General features: G+C 38.0%; 1 protein-coding gene across 10 annotated transcripts in view; it reads left to right on the top strand.

Annotated features, from left to right (window-relative positions):
- Nucleotides 1–26,074, top strand: part of Kmt2c (lysine methyltransferase 2C) — a 237,116-nt gene that overhangs the window by 193,535 nt on the left and 17,507 nt on the right. For 5 of the 10 annotated variants that reach the window (XM_076565985.1, XM_042273251.2, XM_076565989.1 and 2 more), the window contains 13 exons: nt 30–1,852; nt 2,971–3,082; nt 5,673–5,751; nt 7,181–7,244; nt 9,091–9,323; nt 14,408–16,129; nt 19,507–19,719; nt 20,413–20,577; nt 21,896–22,037; nt 22,185–22,332; nt 24,198–24,376; nt 24,476–24,612; nt 25,524–25,773. In XM_076565985.1, coding sequence (XP_076422100.1) covers nt 30–1,852; nt 2,971–3,082; nt 5,673–5,751; nt 7,181–7,244; nt 9,091–9,323; nt 14,408–16,129; nt 19,507–19,719; nt 20,413–20,577; nt 21,896–22,037; nt 22,185–22,332; nt 24,198–24,376; nt 24,476–24,612; nt 25,524–25,773 — 5,267 coding nt within the window. The remainder of the gene's footprint in view (nt 1–29; nt 1,853–2,970; nt 3,083–5,672; nt 5,752–7,180; nt 7,245–9,090; nt 9,324–14,407; nt 16,130–19,506; nt 19,720–20,412; nt 20,578–21,895; nt 22,038–22,184; nt 22,333–24,197; nt 24,377–24,475; nt 24,613–25,523; nt 25,774–26,074) is intronic. The other 5 variants (XM_076565992.1, XM_076565990.1, XM_076565986.1 and 2 more) reach the window with 4 other exon arrangements.

The raw sequence follows: 26,074 nt of genomic DNA, 5'->3' as shown, positions 1-26,074 counted from the left end.
TTTTTGTTTTGTTTTTTTTCCCCTTTTAGATTTGGATTTCCAGGAGCTAGCCATGGTCCCATACCAAACCAAGATCGCTTCCATGTGCCTCCTCAGCAAATACAGGGATCTGGAATTCCTCCACACATAAGAAGATCAATGTCTATGGAAATGCCTAGACCTTCAAATAACCCACCAATAAATAATCCAGTTGGGCTTCCTCAGCATTTTTCACCACAGGGTCTGCCAGTTCAGCAGCATAACATACTAGGCCAAGCATTTATTGAATTGAGGCATCGAGCTCCTGAAGGAAGATCACGGTTGCCATTCGCTCCTTCTCCTGGCAGTGTTATAGAGTCACCATCTCATCCCAGACATGGAAATTTCATTCCCCGACCTGATTTTCCAGGCCCTAGACACACAGACCCTGTGAGACGACCTCCCCAGTGTCTACCTAACCAGCTACCTGTGCATCCAAATTTAGAGCACGTCCCACCATCTCAGCAAGAGCAAGATCATGCTGCCCACCAATCTTCTGTTGTCATGAGGCCTCTAAGTCATCCCTTAGGTGGTGAATTTTCTGAGGCTCCTTTGTCTACATCTACTCCAGCTGAAACAACACCTGATAACTTACAAGTAAGTCAGTCTTCTGATGGTCTAGAGGAAAAGCTAGACTCTGATGATCCTGCTGTGAAAGAACTGGATGTGAAAGACCTTGAGGGAGTTGAAGTCAAAGACTTGGATGATGAAGATCTAGAAAATTTAAATTTAGACACAGAGGATGGCAAGGGCGATGACTTGGACACTTTAGGTAATTTGGAAACAAATGATCCTAACCTGGATGACCTCCTAAGGTCAGGGGAATTTGATATCATTGCATACACAGATCCGGAACTTGACTTAGGGGATAAAAAAAGCATGTTCAATGAGGAATTAGATCTTAATGTTCCAATTGATGATAAGCTAGAAAATCAATGTGTATCGGTTGAACCAAAAAAAAGGGATCAAGAAGACAAAACTATGGTTCTCAATGATAACGATTTGTCACAGAAAAAATCCACTAGTACCAGTGAGATAAAGACAGAAGCCCTATCTCCACACCCTAAAGAAGAGACACTGAGTGAAATGAAGGAAAGTGGTGACAGTAAAGGTGATGCTGATGCTCTGTGCTCACAAGCTGCTGCTCATACAGACCCGAGTGACAGGGAAAAGACTTCTTTGCTGCCTACTGATCCAGATATGCTTGAGAAAAGAAACAATCGAGAAAATGCTGGCTCTGGTGTCAGTACCATTCAAGGCTCTACTCCTCTGCCTGCTCAGGATGTGATGAACTCTTGTGATATAACCGGAACAACTCCAGTCCTTTCAAGTTTACTTTCTAATGAGAAATGTGATAATTCAGATATTAGGCCTTTGGGGTCTTCCCCACCAAATATGCCCATTTCACCATCCACTCATGGGTCAAGTTTGCCTCCTACATTAATAGCACCACCTGGACCTCTTTTGGATAATGCCATGAATTCTAATGTAACAGTGGTCCCTAGGGTAAACCATGTTTTTTCTCAGGGTGTGCCAGTAAATCCAGGATTCATTCAAGGTCAGTCATCAGTGAACCATAATTTAGGGACAGGAAAACCTACAAATCAAACTGTGCCTCTCACAGATCAGTCCAGCACCAGTGGCATGTCTGGACCGCAACAGCTAATGATTCCTCAAACATTAGCCCAGCAGAACAGAGAGAGGCCACTCCTTCTAGAGGAACAGCCTTTGCTTCTACAAGATCTTTTGGATCAAGAGAGGCAGGAACAGCAGCAGCAAAGACAAATGCAAGCCATGATTCGTCAGCGGTCAGAACCATTCTTCCCTAACATTGGTAGGAAATTCCTTGTATCTCAAAGTACATTACTGGGGGCATTTGGGTATATGCAGCATGCTTGTAAGATTTCATTATTGAAATTTCATTTGGAGTATATCAGTGAGAGTTTTCTGTCTTCTTAGATCTTTAAACTGAAAACAGGAGTTTTAGATTCCTTCCAGTCAGTCAAAATGATGAAAACTTTGAATTGTGACCTCGTTCAATTCACCTTTTTATAGTGTTAATGGAAACTAGTCCTTCTTTTTAGTTTTTAATCTGCCAATTGTTACCAGTCTTTTTTCAGACTCACGATAAGATAAATTTAAGAAAATTATGATAGAAATAATGCTTCTTGTTTGTGTACAAGTGTTTGTTAGTAATTTTTTGGTTGTTTTTGTTTTCCCCACAGAAGCTCCTTTCAACTTATTTTTGTTGATTTACTAGTTTTAAGAAAATACAAATCCATGCAGCCCATATTCTTCAATGCCCTGCCTTATAAGAATTAAAAATCAGCGGGCACATATCTGAGGAATATTTTCTTCTAAACAATAGTGACAACAAAAAAGCATTGTATCAACATTGCAGTACAAATTGCATCATTTGCTCCTTTTCCCATGTACATGCAAAGAGATTCTTTCAGTATCTTCTCAATACTTTTATTATGTAGGTATATCCTAGAGGCGTTGGTAGATTTTCTTTTAAAAATTGATTACTAATTTAGTGAAATTATTTAGTATTGGGAATAACTGCAAATTCTTATTCCTTTTATTGCAGCCCCAAATAAATCATTCTAATTAGCTCTATAAAAGTTTGAACCAATAACAATTGCATTATTGTACATTACTGTTATGGTTATCTATAGACTGACAGACTTATTCTACTTACTGAAGAACTAATGTATAAGTATGCTTCAGTTATGGATACCTGAAATGTAGCTAAATTCAAGGTTAGGTTGTTACCACTTTTGGATTCCCCCATGTAGCATAGAAGAAACATAATAATGATTATTAAACGAGAAAGAATAAGAATCTATAAATTATGTAATGGTTATGATACTTAAGTTTATCACCTCGTATATTTTGAACCATGATCTTAAACTATGAAATAAGTAATGTCAAAATACATTTCTTCTTTAGATTTTGATGCAATTACAGATCCTATCATGAAAGCCAAAATGGTGGCTCTTAAAGGCATAAATAAAGTGATGGCACAGAACAGTCTGGGCATGCCACCAATGGTAATGAGCAGGTAGGTGAAAGTGCTGTTTTTCTTCCTGGGCCTGTGGATGTGCATGAAAACACTACTGCTTCTTAGAAAGAAGTCATAAACCTCAAAAATCTATCTTCTGAAAGTGTAGAATATTTAAATTCAGCTGGATATGATCATACATAAAGTGTTAATGCAGATGCAGGGAATTAACTTCCACTAGGTTTTTGTTTGTTTGTTTTTTGGACCATGTACACATTGGGAAGACTGACTTGGCCATTGACAATATCCAAACTGTTTCCTTTGTGTTTATTTTTTTTATTTAAAGAAATATTAGTACTAAGATTTTTCATTTGAGAAACTCAATGGTTAAGGAAAATGTAAATTCATCTCTGAAATGAAATATTCCCAAACTGCCTTTGAATTAGAGAAGGGAAAACAGCAGCTTATGGGATATTTGGATACTGGTAGTTGGATAGTTTTAACACCTAACAGAGAAATGGAATTTGTGCATTCCAGAAGGTTAAAGTTAGAGCAGTTATGTACCCCAGTGGAGTGCTTCTTAAATCTTGATCATTTTCCAACTTCAGAATTATGTGGAGCTTTTTTTTTTTTTTTTTTTAAATAAATGCAGTTTCTTTGCCTTACTACAGACCTACTGGATGGGAATGTCTAGGGATGGTGCTGCATGCTTGTATTTCTGACTAGCACCTTCAATGATTTTTTGGTTGTATTGTTGTTTCTGACTTCTGTCAGAACAGTAAATAGATCCTTAATTTATTATAATGATCTTGTTGAAGAATTATAAAAGAGAGTGTAAATGATTGTGGAATTGATTGTCTGAATAGGTTGAAGATAAAGGCATATGCTTTAGAGAACTGTGCTGATTCTCTGGGTATGATTACGATGGATTTTTTAAGGTCAAAGTAGAGATAGTAGTTTGTAAAGATTTTCATTACTGAGCAGGATTTATTAGCACTGTTTCTCTCAGGATAACTTTTTATGGCATAAGCCTTTTTAACTTTAAAACCTTTGACATCTTTTCAGATATATAATAAAAATACAAAATTGAAAAAGAAGTGAACTATATTTGAAACAGTTACTAATATATAATTATATTTATGATATACATGTATTATAGTATATTAACAAACTTAGCAGTAAGCTTATAACTACTACAATTTCAGGGTAATGATTGGCATTGATCTATTAGGTATGTGCAACACTTGATAGGAAAAATGATAGGTTTCCTACTGGTGAGTACGGCTAATAAATGATACTTCAACTTGATAGAGTCAAGGAAATGCTAGATTTTGTTTAGCTTTTAATTTAAAACATGGTCTTCAGAATCAGAAATCTCAGCATCTCCTGTGTTCAACGTAATTGTATCTGTGTCTGTTAGACATGCAATACTTTGTCAGCCACATGGTAAGTGTACTGGTAACTATTCTGAGTGCTTTGCAGAACAAAGATAGTCCCTTCTGAGAGTAGTGTGGTTGTGTGTTGATGATGGCAGATAGCGAGTGACCAGGGCCATAGTAGGGAGAAGGGAGATAAATGAATCAGACTTCTGAGTAAGAAATCACAAATATATTCCCTAAAGTCTAATATGATATAAATGCTTCTTTACAGTATTTGGAATATATTTTGAAATTGTGTTGTATGTATATCTTAATATGTAAAGCATTCACTGACTCAACTGGACAGGCATGTTTTCAAATAAGCCATAATGGTCCTGTGTCAGTTATTGGTTTAATTAAAATAATGTTTCACCAGATGGATTTAAATAGAGGTTAGTCACCAGTTTTATTTTTTAAACTTGGTTTGACCATTAGATACAAATACATATGTGAATGAGTGAAATTTTTTGAGATAACCTCTTTTGTTTTTAGAATATAAAAGAGCTAACCAGCACCGCCCCTCAACCCCCTGCCCCCCAAAGCCCTAGTGTCTTGTTCTGTAACTCAAGCTGACTTGGAACTCTTAAGTAGCTCAAGCTGGCCTTGAATTTGTGGCATTCCTCCTTCCTCAGTCTCCTCGTGAACCACCATGTTCAGTCAACTTGTTCATTTTTGGTTGTTGTCTTTTGTGGTTTTTTTTTTTTGTTTGTTTGTTTTTTTTTTTTTTGTTTTTCAAGACAGGGTTTCTCTGTGTAGCTTTGCACATTTTCCTAGAACTCACTTGGTAGCCCAGGCTGGCCTCAAACTCACAGAGATCCGCCTGGCTCTGCCTCCCGAGTGCTGGGATTAAAGGCGTGCGCCACCACCGCCCGGCCAACTTGTTCATTTTTAATAAAGATTGCAATTGAGTAAAGTTTCCTTAGTTTGTGCATTGAAGCTAGATTTTCACCATAATTGTATCCTAAAAAATATTTTAATGAATCTTGTAAGAGCCCAAGCTCTGGATGGAATAGCTTACTGGCTTCGTATGCAGCTCATGAAGTCCTCATGAAGATACCTAATCATTCTGAGCCTTATCCATAGTGATAGGAGTGTTCTGGGTGCACACCTGATGAAGTTCAGGGAAGAGCCCTGTTGAACGCCCTGAAATGGTTGTAGTAAGTCGCAGATTATTAGGCACCTATGTAACTGGTTCTAAGTTCATCATATGGTACTATGCGCTTCCTTTACAGATTCCCTTTCATAGGCCCATCAGTGGCTGGAACGCAAAACAGTGAAGGCCAGAACCTGGTGCCTCATGCTGTAACTCAGGTAATGCTTCTTGAATCTCATTTATGGAGGACACGTGGACCTAAGTCTTACCAAACCCAAATCATAGTGAGGCCCCTCCTAGAAAGAAATAGGAGCCGATCTTCTGGCAACACAGTGAATTAAAGATGTGTCATTGCTGTGTAAACAAAAGACAGATTATAAACACTGGAATTTCTGCAAAGGACTTGTACACATTAATGATAGAAAGTCCCCTGGAAGTAGATTAAGTTCTTTGGGCTTCTGGCTTTATATTCATTTATTACTCCTGAAAGACATTTCATATCCTGTTCATTGGAACTAATCCATCACATTTAAAATGTAAAACTGCTGGAAACAGGGAAAAATAATGTCAGTAATCATTCTATTAGGTATAATTATTTCTTGAGATGACTTTGATTTTTGAATATTGAGCATTTATAATCAACTCTAAGTATAAACTTTGATGCTATGTTCATGGTATCAAGTTTGAGAACAATAATTTTATGTGTGTTGTTTTCTGTGTTGATTTTTAAAACATGTATCTGCTTGGTACAGGGGGACCTTGCTCTGTGTACTCTTGGAATTATCATATACTCTGCCAGTTATAATTTATATGTATTATGCAGATAATTTTTGTGTTTTCCTTATTAAGAGAGAAACACCCTTTGATATACTGGGAAGGCATAAGCATAGTTGAGTTTTTAAAATTCTCAGTTTTACTATGAATTCACTGTACACTTTCAGCAAGTTCTTGAGCCTTTTTTTTACTGCTGTTTCAAATGTTGCATCGGCTATCCTGCAGTACTGTAAGACTGAACATACTATATTCTGGCTGTTAAACACAGCTCATGTCTAACAGAACTTGTATCAACTGGGTAAATGTTTTTATCAAGGTTCTATTTATCAGGTCCTTGCCAGAAAATTGTGACTTTATCAGCTATTCAGTCACTGTGAATGAAGCAAGACATTAGTTCAAACAAAAGACTAACATTAAAATGAGTGCATTAATGAGTGTACTACATTCATTCTTGCTATAATTAGCCTTTTCTATACAGTACTGTTTAGTGAATCTAGAACATATGTTTATGAATTTATTGACAAAAAAACAGGTAGGCATCATCAAAACATCAAATTTCATGTGAATTTTTAGCTTAGCTGTGACAATATTTGATTTACCCTCATATTATATTTTAGATGAATAATTAATTACTTGCTTTTCAACTAAATATGGAAAATATAGTTCAGAGATAGAAATAATTGTTCAGATACTAAACTGTTGCCCAACTAATTTATTCTAGCTTTTATATGAAAAGAAAAGCTTTAAAGGTGTTTTAGAAAATTAAAATTTTTCTTTTTTTTTTTTCATTTTTTTCCCTGCATTTTGAAGTTTTTTTCCTCTCTTAAACTGAAGTATGGAATTAAACATATTTGTAAATTTTACTTATTTTAGGATGGCAGTATAACACATCAGATTTCTAGGCCTAATCCTCCAAATTTTGGTCCAGGCTTTGTCAGTAAGTATAAATCTAATAAGTTACCTCTTTTCTGGGGCTTGCTTGTTTGACTATATTTGTGTTGTTTTGAAATCTTGGAGTTAGTGTAGGAGTGTTACCATGAGCCTGAGTGCCTTTCTCTTTTATCAGCGTTCACTGCCCTCTAGGCATCTTTACATCCAGGCATGTATTTTCATTGCTTTTTTTTTTTTTTCTGCTGTGCATGAAGAATTAGCTAGAAATAAATACTTTAATGCAGGGAAATCATCTTCCCTATTTTCTTCAACATTGTTGCTCTTTTTAAAATAGACTTGGCACTTTCCAATCTATAGCATTAAACCACGTTTGCTCTCCTGACAGTCTGTTTATGACAAGGACACTAATTGGGGAAAACAAAGGGATATGTTTAAAGGAAGCTGGGTTGTAGCATGGTGTGAAGGTCAAGTGTGCAAGATGCCACTGAACCCTTCTAGCTGTCCTTAGGGGTCCCAAGGTGGTTCAGGATAGCATTTAACGTTCCCTCAAACTGAACCTTTCTGAAATCTTCAGACTGTTTAGCTAACTTTTTTCACCATTATCTTTCATTTTGCTCACCTCTGCTCTCCTGGTTCCAGAAACCAGAAAGGCTTTCCTTGCGGTAGGTCTCATTCTACCAGAAGCAGAACTTCTGAAACCTTGTGAAAAAGCCTGTTCTTGACAAATACCCTTCAAATTTAGTGCACTAGATTGCACATTCATACATATACTAGAACTTTTGGGTTTAGGAACAAACCCAAAGTCTGACCTTTTGAAATTCCCCCGCATTAATTATGATCATAATTTGAATACATATTTGTATTAAAAACAAGTAAACTACTATAACCAACTGGCTTTTTCTGGCTGTATTGTGCCCATTGGATTTGGTTGGATCTTAATGTATGACAATATTCTGTTATCATTGATGTTATTTTCAGCTAATGTCCTCTAGGATTGTGATTTTCTTTGTCTTATAGTCAGTCAAAAAGGAATACTCAGAATTTTTCACTACATGAGCTAACCTTTTTTGGAGACTTGGCATCAATGGGATAAAGTACTCTAAAAGAACAAGGAGGGAATACTAGTATGAAACAAAGATGTAATGGGGAGAGGCATTACAGGTCTTTATAGTCGAGGAAGAGTTTGCTTGGTTAGCTATCACCTCCCCTGGTAGACATAGAAATTACAAAATTAATGAGTTAATCAGTGTTTTCAGCTTATATATTTCCTTTATAAAATGTTAACTTCAAATTGCTTCTTTCTAAAGTATTCTGGGTTTCACCTCCCTGCTTAATATGTGTGTGTGTGTGTGTGTGTATACATATACACATATATATACACGTGTGTGTGTGTGTGTGTGTGTGTGTGTGTGTGTGTGTGTGTGTGTATTCCCCCAGACACTAATAAGATGTAGGGAAGATATTACAAACTCAGAGAATTCAGCATGGGAAATGACTACCTAATCCATGTTCTGGAAGTTAGTGGGCTATATCTTCCTTGCCTCTTCGATCTGTAAAATTGAATCAATAAAATGCACATATAACTTAATATACAGTTTGGTTTATGGATTAGATAATTTGAATCTTTTGGAGCATTGGAGTTTCAGAACTTACAATTATTAGTTAACTAGTGTTTCAATTAAGCATTCTCTAGCTTTCTTGAGTAAATGCTTTTTCTAAAAGCTGATACTTTATAGTTATATAGGACTCTAATATTTAGAGTTTTGTTTTCAATTTTTCCTTTAAATATTCATGAAGAAATTATATCTTCTTACAAATGAACTTGTTTAACTTTTAATAATCTTGGACCCTTTAGAAAATTAACACACTTGTAATTTTGATTTTTTCCTCAGATGATTCTCAACGTAAGCAGTATGAAGAATGGCTGCAGGAGACTCAGCAGCTTCTTCAGATGCAACAGAAGTATCTTGAAGAACAAATTGGTGCACACAGAAAATCAAAGAAAGCTCTTTCAGCCAAACAGCGCACAGCCAAGAAGGCAGGTCGAGAGTTCCCAGAGGAGGATGCAGAGCAGCTCAAACATGTTACAGAGCAGCAGAGTATGGTTCAAAAACAGCTCGAGCAGGTAAGACAGGTTTATAAATGGAAGTCGTCCACAGTAAGAGCTGTTTGGGTGTGGCATTCATTCATTGGCTCAGGGTTTTAGTTTATGCTGTTAAATGGCATGCAAATTACACTACTCTTGGACCTTTTTACCAAGGAAGTAGCTGCCTAGTCCTGTCCAAGCAATGCTTGCTGCCATTTAACTAGCTTACTGGTTGCCACTGAAGAGACTGACTTTACAACTCTCAGTGGTTAAGAGCACTGGCTGTTCTTCCAGAGGTCCTGAGTTCAGTTCCCAGCAACCACATGGTGGCTCCCAACCATCTGTAATGAGATCTGCCACCCTCTTCTGGCATGCAGGCAGAACACTGTATACATAATAAATACATCTTTAAAAAAAAAAAAAAAGAACTATTTTTATATGCTTTCAGTGACCCTGGAATAATTGGAAATAGTAGCTATTTCTTTTGTACTAAGAAATCACTACACCAGGTGTGGTGGCACACACCTCTAATCCCAGCACCTGGGAGGCACAGGCAGGTAGATTTCTATGACTTTCAGGTCAACCCTGTCTAAATAGTGAGTTTCAGACCAGCTACAGGTACATAGTAAGACTCTTATTTTTTTTTTAATAAAAAAGAAAATCAAATCATGTTGCCATACACATGCTCTCACATCATTTGACAAATTAAGGCTTTTTTGAAAACGAGGCTCACAAACAGTGAACTGTGTGCTACCACTGTCCGAGTTTCATAATATATTTTTATGCTTATTTCTTATTTTGGTCCCTGAAGTGAAGGATAGAGCTATCGTTAGGTGGTACAGTGCTTGCCTAGCATGTGTGCGATACTAAGTTCACTCTCAAGTGCCTTCAAAACAGTAACACAGCCAGGTAGTGGTGGTGCATTCCTTTAATCCTAGCACTTGGGAAGCAGAGGCAGATGGATCTCTGAGTTCAAGGCCAGTCTGGTCTACAGAGTGAGTTCCAGAACAGCCAGGGCTACACAGAGAAACCTTGTCTTGGGGGAAAAAAAAAAAAAAAAAACTAACAAAACAGTAGTAACATAAGACAGGGAACGAAAAAACTAGAATATCTTGAAAAGGGATTTATTTCCAAAAAAACATTTTGCTGTTTTCTTTCATCATACTAGGTATTTCTAAGAATTATTTAAGGTCAAAAAGTTGTAAAATTTTAAAATCACTTTGAATTTTAAAAGTTTAAAATGAAGTGTTCAAGATGAGTTCAGAGTTCACTCAGTTATTTGCCTTAATGAGTTTTAGTACCTTAGGTTTTTTACAAATGTTTATCTATAAATATTTATAGGCTGGGTACTGTGGCACATACCTCTTGTCCTAGCTACTAGAGAAGGCTGAGGTGGAAGAATTACTTGAGTTCATGAATTAAGTACCAGCATATGTAACACAATGAAATTCCATCTCAAGGAGAGAAAAGGACAAAAGATGCCTGTTGGCAGAAGTTTCTGTCCCATCCACCAGCTCCCAAATAACTGACATGGAGACTTAATATTATTTCTAAATGCTCGATCAATAGCTCAGGATTGTTACTAGCTAACTCTTACACTTAAATTAACTGATTTTTTTTTTTATCTATTCTTGGCCACGTAGCTCTTGGCTTGTTATGTCATTTTCTACATGTCTTGCTTCCTCGACAGCTAGCTGGCTGGCATCTCCTCTGACTCTTCCCTTCCTCATCCCATCATTCTCAGTTTGGCTTTCCTGCCTAACTGTTCAGCTCTTGGTCAGTCAGCTTGTTTATTAAATCAATCATAGCGAGATATATTCACACAGTGTACAGAAGGGTTATTCCACAGCAGATACCACCTCCTACCACAAAGGTTTAGTATAATAATAAAGTTTAGTGCACCCTTTTGATTGAAATAATACATAGTAATAAAATGAATGAAATTGCGGATACATGCATACAACTTGTATTTCAAGAGTATTACATTGAGCAAAAAGAAGCCGTTCCCAATAATTTATGTAACATGAAATAACAAGAGTTACACAGATGAACAGTATATTAGCAGTAACTATGGGGAAGACAGGCAGAGAGTTTGATTCTAAAGAGGAGACATGGGGGAGTTTTCTATACTAGAACACTTTCTTGATTATGATGACTATAATTTCTCTGTGTGCTAATAATGCATAGAATTATACACCAGAACTTAAACTTTGCCATTGTTTTAAGTTACAAATTAAAAAAAAAAAACTCAAGATATTAATACTAGTGGCATATAAGAAGTTCAGAGAATATTGGTTTATAGAAATAGAAATATTCCCTGTGCAATGAACACTCCTGGAAACACCTGTCTTATCTTATTTGATGTTGTCTACAAATTAAAGATATTGCTATTATCACCACTTGACACTTAAAGAGACTGGTGGTATGCTTGCTCATTATTTAACTGTTAGATTAGGGCTTTGAACTCAACTGTCTTCCTCCAAGTCACAGATGCCAACACAATATACCTACAACATGGTGATTATACTCTTTTCATTGATTAACAAACTGGGGCCATTACAGAATGAGAGCTTTTTTTATCTTTAGATTCATTCTCTGGACCTATGTTCATTGATGGTAAATACTCTTTAATCATATAATTACATAATGTATTTTTAGTTGCTTTTCTGCGTATGATGAAATTTTTATCAAAAGTTTCCTCCTTAGTAGAAGCAACATAATTTGGATGAAAGCCTAGTTTTTTGCAAATCAATTGATGAAATCCTATTTATGAGCTAATATACTTTATTTGAAAAATTAGTCAGGCACATCCTTAACCACATGGTTGCCTATAGCACACTGTAATCTCAGTAAGAAAGTAGTTTATAGATTTTGTTTGTGTACATTGGAGAGTGAACCTAAGTCTTTGCACTTACTGGGTGTCTTAGTTTCTTTTCTTGCTACTGAAATAAGAGTAACTTAAGAAAGAAAAGATTTATTTTGCCTCAGAATTCCAAGTTACACAGTCAGTCATGGTGGAAAAGTTACAACAGCAGAAGCTTTAGAGAGCTGGTCACATTACAGTTGTAGGCAAGAAGCAGTTCAGTTCACTCTCTGTATTTTATGCAGTTTTGGATCCCCTATCCTGGGGATGGTCCTATTCAAAATTAAGATGGATCTTCCTATATCTTTTAACATAGAAAAGATAATCCCCCACAGGTATACCCAGATGCCCATCTCCCAGGTGATGCTAGATTGTCAAGTGGCCAACCTAACCATTATCCCAGATAAGCACTCTACCCCTAAGTAATAATCCCCACCAATAGTGATGTTTTTAGAAATGGTAAAAAAAATGGCAGAGATGAGTTCAAGTTCTACAGAGCTAGTTCCAGGACAGCTAGGGCTGTTACACAGAGAAACCCTGTCTCAAAAAAACAACCAACCAACAACCCAAAAAAAAAAGACCAAAAAGAGGTAGGAATGGGCTGGCAAGGGGGCTTCGTGGGTAAAGGTGTGTGCTGCCAAGCCTATGGCTTGAGTTCAATCCCCAGAACTCACTTGGTGGAAGGAAGGAATCAACTCCTGCAAGTTGTTCCCTCACCTCCACACCCACGCTGTGGTATGTGGGCACCCATACGTGCATACAGTAGATTTCAACAGAACTTTAAAAGAACAAATAAAAAGATACAAGCTATATGCACTGCTGGAGAGGAGACCAAACATTTTTACTTCACAAGATATATACTAGCTTACCTGGGAAATCCAAGAAAGTAAATTGGATTACTATTAAAAGTACTGGGTTAAATATGTTAAAAATATAGATGGTAAGTGCTTATTAAAGTGTGCATATCCATCCATTTGTAACTTTCTTCCCCGTTTTCTAATGAGAGGGTGGGCACCTAAGAAAATGTATTACATCTTGACTGTCCTTTTCCTGTAGTGTATAACACAATTTTTTAAAAAAAATTAACTGAGTTTTTAAATTATTTATTAAGAATTAAAAAATAAAAAAAGCCAAGTGTTATGGCGCACACCTTTAATCCCAGCACTCAAGAGGCAGAAGCACATGGAGTTTGAGGCCAGCCTGGTCTACATAGCGAGTTCCAGGACAGTCAGGAATACATAGAGACCCTGCCTCAAAAAAAAAAAAAGATAGAAAGAAAGAAACAAAATCTAATTAGAAATTTTAAAATAATCACTTCAGAGCTTAGACAGGTTTCAGAAATTAGAATTTGAATGTGTCACCAATCAAATTTAGAGTTTTATCAGTTTTTTAATCTAAGAGAGGGATGGTATATGTGCTAATAATTCTTTTAAAGTTATTTTATGTATTTAAGAAATGGAATCCTAGCCAGGTGGTGGTGGCGCACACCTTTAATCCCAGCAATTGGGAGGCAGAGTCAGACAGATTTCTGTGAGTTTAAGGCCAGCTTGGTCTACAGAGTGAGATCCAGGACAGGCTCCAAAACTATACAAAGAAACCCTGTCTTGAAAAAACCAAAATTATATATATATATATATATATATATATATATATATATATATATATATATATTAAAGAAATGGAATCTTAACCGGATGTGGTGGTGCACACCTTTAATGCCAGCACTTGAGTTCAAGGCTAGCCTAGTCTACAAAGCAAGTTTTAGAACAACCAGTGCTACACAGAGAAACCTTGTCTCAAAAAACCAAAAAAAAAAAAAATTTTTTTTTTAAAATCTTATTAAGTGGTTACAATTTTAGTTTGCTCTCAGTTATTCTAACCTTGTACATTAATGTAACTTCTGTGGCATTGTACTTTGTTGTTTTCTGTTTTATCTTACTGTTAAGTGTGTTGTAGTTTAAATGGCATATGAATTTAATGCTTATTTTAGAAAATTAATTTTGATTTTTTGTGGATATTTAATATGCAAAGAACTTTCACAAGTTAAAAAATAATTTAACATTCTTTTTGTGTGTGTGCACATGCTCAAATGTACTACAGCACACATATGCTCACGAGGTTTAGGAGTTGGCTGTCTACCTCTGCCATGTCGGTCCCGGGGATCTAACTCAGATCATGGGCCACTAAAATTATCAACCAGTGTTTTAGTATGGTACCTGCCTTGTATATGTTTGAGTAATAATTACTCTTATTGTTTCAGATTCGTAAACAACAGAAAGAGCATGCTGAATTGATTGAAGATTATCGGATCAAACAGCAGCAGCAACAGCAGCAGCAACAGTGTGCCCTAGCCCCTCCTATCCTCATGCCAGGGGTTCAGCCCCAGCCACCTCTTGTTCCAGCTGCCCCTCCACCCACCATGAGCCAACCCAGCTTCCCCATGGTGCCGCAGCAGCTTCAGCATCAGCAGCACACAGCAGTCATCTCTGGCCATACCAGCCCTGCCAGAATGCCCAGTTTACCTGGATGGCAACCTAACAGTGCTCCTGCTCACCTGCCCCTTAACCCTCCTAGGATTCAGCCCCCAATTACCCAACTATCTCTAAAAACTTGTACTCCAGCCCCAGGGGCAGTGTCAAGTGCAAATCCACAGAGTGGACCACCACCTCGAGTGGAATTTGAGGACAACAACCCTTTTAGTGAAAGTTTCCAAGAGCGGGAGCGGAAGGAACGCTTACGAGAGCAGCAGGAAAGGCAGCGAGTCCAACTGATGCAAGAAGTAGACAGGCAGAAAGCTCTGAAGCAGAGGGTGGAAATGGAGCAGCATGGTCTGGTGGGTGCTGAGCTAGTCAACAGGACACCTGTGTCTCAGATGCCATTCTATGGTTCTGATAGACCCTGTGACTTTTTGCAACCCTCAAGACCCCTGCAGCAGTCTCCACAGCATCAGCAGCAAATGGGACCAGTTTTACAGCAGCAGAATGTTCAACAAGGTTCTATTAGTTCACCCCCAAACCAGACTTTCATGCAAACCAATGAGCGAAGGCAAGTAGGACCTCCCTCCTTTGTTCCAGATTCACCATCTGCTCCTGGTGGGAGCCCAAACTTTCCTTCTGTTAAGCAAGGGCATGGAAGTCTTTCTGGGTCCAGCTTTCAACATTCTCCATTGAGGCCTCCATTCCCACCAGTTTTATCAGGAACGCCTCCAGTAGCTAATAGCAATCTCCCATGTGGCCAAGACCCTGCTGTAACCCATGGCCAAAATTATTCAGGATCCAGCCAGTCTCTTATTCAGTTGTATTCTGACATTATCCCAGAAGAAAAAGGGAAAAAGAAAAGAACAAGAAAAAAGAAAAAAGATGATGATGCAGAATCCACCAAAGCACCGTCAACCCCCCACTCAGATTCAACTGCTCCACTCACCCCAGGCCTCTCAGAAACTACCTCCACTCCCACAGTGAGTACACCCAGTGAGCTTCCTCAGCAAAGAGAACAAGAGGCGGTGGAGCCACTTGGCCCACTCACTCCCAGTATGGCAACAGGCCAGCCCTGTACAGAGTCAGACCACAAACTTCCCAGTAGTGAGTTCATAAAAAGAACTCCACATCAACAGACACATGTTAATGCAGAGGCAGACAAGCCTTCCATGGAACCCCCCAGCACAACTGAAGAGATAAAGCTGGAAAAGGCTGAGACAGAGTCATGCCCTCATCAGGAGGAGGCCCATGTGGAAGAGAGAACGGATAGTAGTAAGCTTGAAGACACAAAGGCTGGTCCTGTCTCCTCGGGACAGTGTCCTTCCCATTCTTCTGGAGCCCCTGTTACCAAAGGAGATACAGGAAACGAACTGCTGAAACACTTGTTAAAAAATAAAAAGGCCTCGTCCCTTCTAACCCCGAAACCTGAGGGCACTTTCTCCTCAGATGACAGCCCTTCAAAGGACAGTAAACTGGCCGAGAAGCAGAACCCAGCAGAAGGGTTGGTAAGTGTCAGGTGTGCAGTCTATAACTCACCTTTGTTTTTAAGCTATGTTTGCGGATTATCATCAACAAGTTACTAATTTTAATACTATTTTGCAGCTTTTTTACTCATTTTTTTTATTCTATGGAACCCTGTTTTTACTTATTTACAAAATAGATTGGTAACTTATTTGCTTGTTACGTAAAGCAAACATATTATTGTAAAGTATGCATTATATGTGCCTTTCAGCTGGTTATTACAACCAAATTAGACTAACTATATCAAAGGAAGTATGTGTGAACCTTTATAAGTGCATAATTTCCATTAGCCTCTTTAAAATTTAGAAGACAGCTCCTTCCTGTACTTGTCTTACTTTCCTTGAGTACTCTCAGGGATCACCCTTATTGGGAGGGAGCCTATGGTGTCATAAAAATGGTTTTGGAAGTGGATACAATTTCCATCTTTGTAGTTTTCTATGTATCGATATTCTACCCATTTTAAGTGTTAACACTGGATTTGCTTTTCATTTGTATGATAGGCAGTTTTAAATACACACTTGATTACAGAGTGACCCCATCACAGTGAATTCATGAAGGTGTTTCACAAAGTTTCCTCTGTCTTTGGAGTAGGTCTGCTTGTTGCTTCGCTCCTTGTCTTTCATAAGTAGTGATGGTTTTAGTGCATTCACACAGCTTCTCTGGGGTGCTGCTCAGTTTGGATTTTATAATTTTCACATTTTAATTGAAGTGCAATAGTGTTTTTTCTTGTCCAGATTTGCAATATTAAGAATAATGAAGCTTGTCTTACAAGTACTGACTGTATTAGCTGGCTGTACTCTTTCTCTGTTGTCTTCTGTCATTCAGTAGAGATTGAGCGTTGCCTCAGCAGTTATTACTTTTGTCTAATTTGCAGTTCTGGTCTCTTTTAATTTATTCTTGGAGTTTCATGCATGCATACAATGCATCTTGTGGTTGTGCTTTTCTAGTTGATACCAGCAAATAGGCTACCCAGGCCCAATCCCTGGCTGCTGTCTCCAAGGTGTTTTGCCTCTAGGAATACTGAATGCCCTCATCCCCAGGTCCTTGGTCCCATGCCCACTGTGCTCTCTGTTCCCCTATGTGCTGGACCCCTTTCTTTTCCCCTATCTTTTCCTAATTTCTTTTGTGAAACTTGGTTCTGAAACCTTGTAGATAGTTTCCTGAACTTGACCAATCACAGATGTGTATGGATGCCTGTGTGTTCCCATCACATTTGCTATGGCATTACTCACATAGACACTACCTCAGCATGTTCATACTAAAATTCGTGCCATATAAGAATGTTTAATGGCATGGGGAAGCAGGCACATGTCAAGTATAAAAAGCAGAAACCCATATATTAGAATGAGCATGAGGTGTAAACCCTTTCGATGAAAACAAAGACCAAAACCATATGAGCTGTACATGATAGTACCCACCTGTAATCTCAGCACTCAAGAAGCTGAGACAGGAAGATTGCTGCAAGTTTGAGGCTAGCCTGAGCTATGAAGTCAAATTTTTACTCAAAACATCAAAATAACAAAAGAATAAAATAAAAATCTTTTGTGATCTTCTATACTTGTACTTTAAAATACAGTTATATCTGCTTTTTAAGGATAATTATGAAAATTAGAGATAATGTCTGTAAAGCATTTAAATTGGCTTAGTTACATATACTTAACATGCTTGCCTGGTCATTCTCTCATAAGCCAATTACAGAATTCATAGGCCTTTGCTTTGAAGGTTGACTCCTTAAGGACCAGCAACATGCATGTTACCTGGGGTGGTTTTATAACATACCAAATTTCTTGTACTAGTATAGTCTTAAGTCAGAATGCATCCTTCAGCAAGAGTCCCCTGGTGATACAATTTACTAATGGTGGGGAAATACTGCAGGTCTGCTCACATAGTCATGGTGGCCCTGTTAAGACAGAGATTGCTGGTTCATTTGGTGTAGGGTTGGATCAGAGAGTCTGTGTTTCTAATCAGTCCCAGGGGCTGCTTAGTTTCTCTGATACTGCTCTTGGAGAATCAGGGGATCTACCCAGGCATAGGCAATGTAAGCTTGCTTCAACTTCCTCCCTTCTTTGTATGAGCTGAGAATAGGTTTTGTATTTTTCAATGGTTGGGAGAAACCTAAGAAAAAGTAGTCATTTGTGATAAATGAAAATTTTAATGAAATTTAAATTTGTCCATGAATGTTAGAAGTTTGATTGGACCATGACCAACTCATTTATAAAAAACACATGGCTGCTTTTGCAGTACTAGACCAGAGCCGGCAGTTCAGACAGACTGTATGGCTCCTAAGCTAAAATCATTGCTCTATTTCCCTTCATCTTTAATTTTGCCACCCATGTGATGTTACTTAAAACATAACTAAACTATAATTTTCAAAACATTCAAAATGTATATGCAGAATTGATTGTATTAAGTTTTGCAACTATAGTTATCTGTAGCAAACCATTTATATTAATTTTAGAAATAAGAAAGCATGAAAAATATTTCTATGTTTTGATATTGGTACCTATAGACTTAGCTAAAAACGTTTTTCAAGGCCTGTATTACTCTCACTTCTTCATAACCATAAAGGTAAAAGGAAAGGAAAGGAAACTAGACACAGAGATGGCCTAGTGGATCTTGCAGAGGACCTGAGTTTCGTTTCTGCACCCACATGGTGGCTTGGGAGCATTTGTAACTCCAGTTTCAGATGATCAATGCTCTCTTCTGACCTCCATAGGCACCAGGTATATATGGTGTGTACACAGTGCATACATACAGATGAAACATCCATACATATCCATAAGCAAAATAAATCTATTTTTAAAAAAAGCAAAGGAAAGATTAATTTGCTATTTGTGTTCTCTTCTTTTGACTGTCTAAGTATGTAGCCATTATGTTTTTCATTCAAATGTAGGATTTGACACTAGTTTGAGGGGCCAGTATGACATCTTATTTATTGCTTTCTAGTAGCTGTTCTCTCAGATGCATGGGCTTTAAATGTTCCTGGAACCTGTGAATTAGCTTCAGATCTCAGATTGCAACAGTTCCTAGTTCCTATGGGGGACCAAAAATAAATTGCCAAGGCCATTGTACAGAAGCTGTCCAGTCAGAGACAGTGAGGAGTCATACTTCATTCTTCTATCTAGGAGTTCTAAACTTTCCTACAATGCTGAGGCTGGCTATTTTTCATATTTTAATATACCTGAATACAGAGGGAAGGGGCAACAGTTACTTTCAGAAAACAACCTCACTGTGTAGCTTCCCTTCTTAACATGCAATGCCATGTCATAAATCTGAGTCACAAGATGGAGCTGGTCTAGCATGAACTAAGAATCCAACATGTGGGTAGTTACTTACTTCTTAACCTTTCCAATTACATTAGCAAACTTTGGGGGCTCAAATGCAAGGTGGTTTTGGAGGTGGCAACAGCCAGTTGCCAAAAACAGATGGAGGAAGTGAAACCAAGAAACAGCGAAGCAAACGCACTCAGAGGACGGGGGAGAAAGCAGCACCTCGCTCAAAGAAAAGGAAGAAGGATGAAGAGGAAAAGCAGGCTGTGTATTCCCGCTCTGACTCCTTCACCCACTTGAAACAGGTGAGCTGTCAGAACAGCCCTTGCCACTTCCAAGAGGGGAGAGAGCAAGTGCTTTTTCCGCTCTATGAAGCGGAAGCTTTCACCTTGTTACAATTAGTTCCTAATTAAAATAGAGAGCTATAGGGAGAAAGGACATCTGGACAAGGAAAAAATAAACTTTTTTTGCTAGCAAACTCAGCACTATATCTTATTGGCACTTGAGATTTACATTCCAGTAGATGGATTGGTAGATGATGGTCAAGATTTACTTATGTTCAGAAGCAGCAGCCTCAACACCAGGAAACATTGTGTCCCCCATTTCTTGTGACTCTGGACCCAAAGAAATGCAGCCATGGACTCTCATTTAAGCTCTGCTTCTTACACCTTTGTGGTTATTACAAAAGTGGGAAGGGGACATACCGCCCCCCAACCCCCATTCCTATTGATGGTGCCTGGCCTCAGTTCATGGCCTGCTTCTTACTGAACAAAGATAAGGAGCATGTTTTTCTGGTGAGGCACATGTTGGCATCTCTAACAGATGGGAATAAAATCTGACGTATATCCCAGAGATTCTGTAGTTTCCAGCATTTTGAATCTTGAAATTTTTAAGTCTTATTTTTCACAATCCTTATTTGACTTCAGGTCTTAGGAAGCCCCAAAACACTTCCATGTTTGTTAATCATGTACATTACTTTTAAATGTGTTTTTTAATAGCAGCTCTCTCTGCTCCCTCTAATGGAACCGATCATTGGAGTGAACTTTGCGCACTTTCTTCCTTATGGCAGTGGCCAATTTAATAGTGGGACTCGACTTCTAGGAACTTTTGGCAGTGCCGCCCTTGAAGGGGTCTCAGACTACTATTCTCAGTTGATCTACAAGGTATGTTTCTTTGCCAGGGTGCCGCCTTGCTTCGCAGTGGAGAGCTTCCCACCACTGGGGAGTGTGGCTTAGTTTTGCATCTAGTTTACATGAAGTCTCCCAAGTGTCACTGAAAGTTAGGTTCAGCTACAAGATTAAAAGTGTATCTGGTTAAGTGTTTTTGTAATATGTTTGCTTGAAATTTCCTAGAGATAATACAAATAGTGGATAATATCCATGATATCTTCCTATAGTAAAGGAAACATGTTTTTCCTTGTAACCTTTGTTAACTCTTAAAATGAATCAAATTGACGGTACATAGTGGGAATAAAAGTATGGTTAGATTTTACTTTGGAAAATGAATTTTAAAAGTTTTAATATATTTCATCAAATAATTTAGGTGCTAATTGAAATTATGCACTAATTCTTAGGTTACCAAAATAGCATAAAGTCAATAAAGTTAATACTACTTTTAAAATATTTTTATGGTTGCATCATAAAAATCACTTTACTTTGTATCTGACTTAAAACAGTTATTTTGAGAACTACGTGAGAGTGTGTGTTTTCCTGGTGGCTTTTCTTCTGTTACTAAGATCACTGTTTCCATGCTCCCTTTGTTGTCCTTGGCCTGTTCATCAGTTAGAACTCCTCAGTGTGAGCACCTCCCTTGCACTGCACTGCACTGTCATGTGTGGTATTACATTGGCCAGCATTCCTTGAGGACACCAAGACTTAAATGACAAATTGGTGACAAATGTAAGGCTGAGAGAAATAACTGCATTTCTTAGTATATTTGGTACCTTTATTTTTTTTTTCTTTTTACTTCTTTTAAAGATCTTGGGACAGTCCATGTTCTCATATCTGAGATTTAATTTGCAATTATAGGTTAAAGATGACAAACTCTTCATTTTTATAAAAATAGGACATATTTTAATGAAACTTGAGTAAAAGAATATTTATCTACTTTTTGAAATTTATTCAATTTTAAAGCTGCTTTTCACTGGTTGTTGTAATCATGAAATTTAAGAAAAGTTACATAAAATAAAATTAAGTGTAACAAAAATTGGGTTCTTCATTTCAAAGCTGAATGCTCAAGCTGGGCCAAGTAGGCAAATGGATAACAACATCTCATTTTGATAACGTGTGTGTGTGTGTGTGTGTGTGTGTGTGTGTGTGTGTGTGTGTGTGTTCTTGTGCATTTGAAAGTGGAAATGCCTCTGAATTATGTTTCTTTATAGTCTTGCTTCCTTGTGCTAAAAATTCACAGAATTAGGTTTTAGCAAGGTCAATGCATATTTGCTCAGTAGCATATAATTTAAAATTTTTTGGTCTCCTGCAGCAGAATAATTTAAGTAATCCTCCAACACCCCCTGCCTCTCTTCCTCCTACACCACCTCCTATGGCTTGCCAGAAGATGGCAAATGGTTTTGCAACAACTGAAGAACTTGCTGGAAAAGCTGGCGTGTTGGTGAGCCATGAAGGTATGATAATAGCACCCAAAACTTACACACCTCTGAAGAGTCTTCCACTGAAAGCTGTGTATATCAAAATGTCCACAGAACTGTACAGTTCCATCTGTGTATCAACTTTGCCCTACATACTTTGGTTCTATTTGTTTGTTTTTGCAGTTGCCAGAACTTTTGGACCGAAGCCATTTCAGCTGCCTTTCAGACCTCAGGATGACTTGCTGGCTCGAGCTATTGCTCAAGGCCCGAAGACTGTGGATGTTCCTGCCTCACTTCCAACACCACCTCATAATAATCATGAGGAATTAAGGTAGAAGCTGGTGTGTGTGTGTGTGTGTGTGTGTGTGTGTGTGTGTGTGCGCGCACATCTGTCTGTTGCTTGCATGTATGTTTGAATACCACATGCATACCTGGTGTCCACAGAGGCCAGAATAGGGCACTGGATTCCTGGGATTGGAATTCCAGGTTATTAGCCATGTTGTGCACACTGGGAATTAAACATGGATCCTTTGGAAGAACAGCCAATACTTTTAACACTGAAACACTTCTCAGCCTTAGAAGCTTTTAAAAATTAGTTGCTTCTCCAGGTGGCGGTGGCTCACACCCTTAATTCCAGCACTCAGGAGGCAGAGGCAGGTGGATCTCTGTGAGTTCCAGGCCAGCCTGGTTACAAAGCAAGCTCCAGGACAGGCTCCAAAGCTACACAGAGAAACCCTGTCTCGAAAAACCAAAAAAAAAAAAAAAAAAAAAATTAGTTACTTCTTCTAAAATATCTGCTTAGCATGATGTGTTTAGGAATAGTATATAAAAGCTTCTGAAGTATAAAGTACTCTTGAATATAAACTGTCCAAGGCATCATTACTATTGAAGTACAATTAGTTTATGCATTTTTAAAGTCTCCATAACTTAAGCATTATACACCATGATAATCAAATAGACATTAAGGTTATGGGAAAACTTCCATGCAAAGTATTCAGAATTTGCTTTTCTAAGCTGTTTGTAGGATTTGTTGGGTTTATTCATACTTGTAGACATCTAAAATGAGAGATCAACCATCATAGATAGATATTGGAGTGCTATCATGGAAAAAAATGTGTCTGTGCTTCAGGAAACTCGTCACCAGTTTGGTATTAGTTCTTTTGCCTCCTATAATCTTACTGGGAGAATCAGCTTCCCTTAGTAGATAATTTTCTACCCAACTAGTTTAAGAGTCTGTGTGAACTTCTTTAGACTTTGATCTCTGTAGAAAATCTGATGAATCTCTGTGTTCTGAGATGTCCATTTAGTCTAAGTGTCTTACTTTATTGAAAAAAAATTTGTCACTGGATAGAACACCAACAGGATAGATGTTTTCTGTAGCCACATGGAAATGTCACTTGTTAGGATTTGGAATCTAGGTCTCCTTTCTCTTTTACCACACAGCTAAGAATTCCCAGTTGTACCAGTAGAGTAAAGCTCTTTCCAGCCTTGTGAAAAGAATCATACTAGGGAGTATGTGTTTGGTGATCTAACATAGGTGTCTGTTTAATACCTGGATTTTATAAGAGTGCCTAGCAGCCTTTTTCACATCTTTTAAAGTATGAGGGGGAGAAATGGAAGATAGAAGATCCATGGCAATGTTCCTAACTCTTAGCTTGAGTGGTCACCATCTCCCTGGTAAACCAGAACCTTAATTGAGACAAGGGAGTCTGCTCCCCCACCCCCCTTCTTCTTTTAATTGTACTTTATTATTTAAGAAAATTAAGTGCCTACAGCACCACAGTGACTCTGTTTTCTCTCATCTTGCCACTCTATACAGCAGCAGTATAGATCTATCTGTAGTCACATGAGGTGTGACTGGAATACAGACTTGTATAGTTCAGCACAGCCTCAGCCTGTCTCTTAGTCTCAGTGACTTTTTTTTTCTGGCAAAGTTGTCAGTTTCTCATGCTATGCTGTAATCTGAACATCTCCTTCTAGCAGGTGTTAAACTTCAATCTAAAGCTTTGTCAGAGGAATAACCATTTACAGTTTTACAGGTTAACTTATGTACTATGTTTTCTTAGCAGAGTAATAGCTGATCTAGTTGCTGTTATGTTATTGCTGTGGCTGAGAGTATCCTTCCTGTAATACTTGTGGGACTGGTGAGAAACCCCAGTGGAATTGCACATTGTAATGTGTGTGCTCCTCTTTCAGGATACAGGATCACTATGGTGACCGGGATACTCCTGACAGTTTTGTTCCCTCATCTTCTCCTGAGAGTGTGGTTGGTGTAGAGGTGAACAGGTACCCAGATCTGTCACTGGTGAAAGAAGAGCCTCCAGAACCGGTGCCCTCCCCCATCATTCCAATTCTTCCCAGCATTTCTGGGAAAAGTAAGAGATTACCCTTACTAATTTAGTCTACCAAATTACTATTGTAAATATTTCGACTTTGAAACCTATGAATACTCTTTGCTTCTCCATCCCTTTTAGGTTCAGAATCAAGAAGAAATGACATCAAAACTGAGCCAGGCACTTTATTTTTTACCTCACCTTTTGGTTCATCCCCAAATGGTCCCAGATCGGGTCTTATATCTGTAGCAATCACCCTGCATCCTACAGCTGCTGAGGTAAAAGATGACATTACTTCTTATGCTGTGGAGTATGTCCCATTGTTAAAGCTCTGCCAGTGACTCACAATGAAACAGAATTCAAGGTAGCAGAACAGAAGATACCCGTAGGGTGGTGGACAGTCACTTCAGACATCCAGGCTGTTCTTGAGTACTGTTAAATATGAGGTTTATTTGAGCCTAAACCAAGGCAAAGAAATAGGACTTGAGAGTTCATGTGCTCTTGTAAAAGGATGTGTACTTAGAGAACTCTAGAAAGAAGCCTTTCCACAAATGTCTGTGTTATAAAAGCTCACTATTGCAAAAACCATAGTCAATAATAGAGTCTATAAAAGCAATAGAAACTTTCTACAGACAGCTCATGCCAACAGCACTAATAATCTATAAAGGATTTGTTTTAAAAACTCCAAGTTTTATAAAGATGTTTTGTTGAAGATCAGACTTACAGTACAATGTATGATGTTTTAATTGTCTGCAGAACTGTTGTGGACTGTGTTGGACTTTTTGCCAGAGCTAGATAGAAATGAGTTTTCCCATAAGTACCTTGAGGGCCTTCTCATTGTGCTGTGTCTTTTAGGCCTGTCAGATACCAAGGTAGCTAGAATAGTTTACTGTGTACAGATCCCAATGCCAGTTGGAATCCTGAAGATTTCTGTTTACGAAGGCTTTGTTTGTATATTGGTATTAGTTCATGAAAATAAGTTTAAATAAAAGTAGTTGGGGGTCTTTCATAATATATATATAATATATATGATATATATCATATAGTGTATATGATATAAATATATCATATAGTGTATATGATATATATCTATATATATCATAAAGATAGCATTATCCAAAGTATTAGTTCTCCTCAGTGACTCACTTTTCTTCTAGGTGAGTAATACAGTGTTTAAATTTTGTTTTAGAACATTAGCAGTGTTGTGGCTGCGTTTTCCGACCTTCTTCACGTGCGAATTCCTAATAGCTATGAGGTTAGTAATGCTCCAGATGTTCCATCCATGGGTTTGGTCAGTAGCCACAGAGTAAACCCAGGTTTGGAGTATCGACAGCATTTGCTTCTTCGTGGGCCTCCACCAGGATCTGCAAATCCTCCCAGATTAGCAAGCTCTTACCGGCTGAAGCAGCCTAATGTACCATTTCCTCCAACAAGCAATGGTGAGCTAGTGAGCTTTTTGTTAACCCCAACTCCATTCTCGGTTAAAAAGTTAAGCCTACTCTTTTTGAAATTTTGATTTAATTTTTAACAAATAATAGGCAAATGTATTGGTGTGTAATCTTTGATAAGTTAACCTTTTCTGGCTGTTGTTTTCTGTGGTGTGATGTGAATTTCTATGCTCTGGCCTGTCGCATCATGCTGGCATCCAGCCTGACTGTAACCCTGACTGCAGCTGAGGCCATAGATAGTGTATTGTCTGTTCTGTTTGGCTGCTGTTGCTGTTTCCTCAGTTTGCCTTTA

The sequence above is a fragment of the Peromyscus maniculatus genome, chromosome 3 (assembly GCF_049852395.1).
Source record: "Peromyscus maniculatus bairdii isolate BWxNUB_F1_BW_parent chromosome 3, HU_Pman_BW_mat_3.1, whole genome shotgun sequence".
Classification (NCBI taxonomy): domain Eukaryota; kingdom Metazoa; phylum Chordata; class Mammalia; order Rodentia; family Cricetidae; genus Peromyscus; species Peromyscus maniculatus.
The sequence above is the reverse complement of the archived record's forward strand: the minus strand, read 5'-3'. Positions and strand labels throughout refer to the sequence as shown.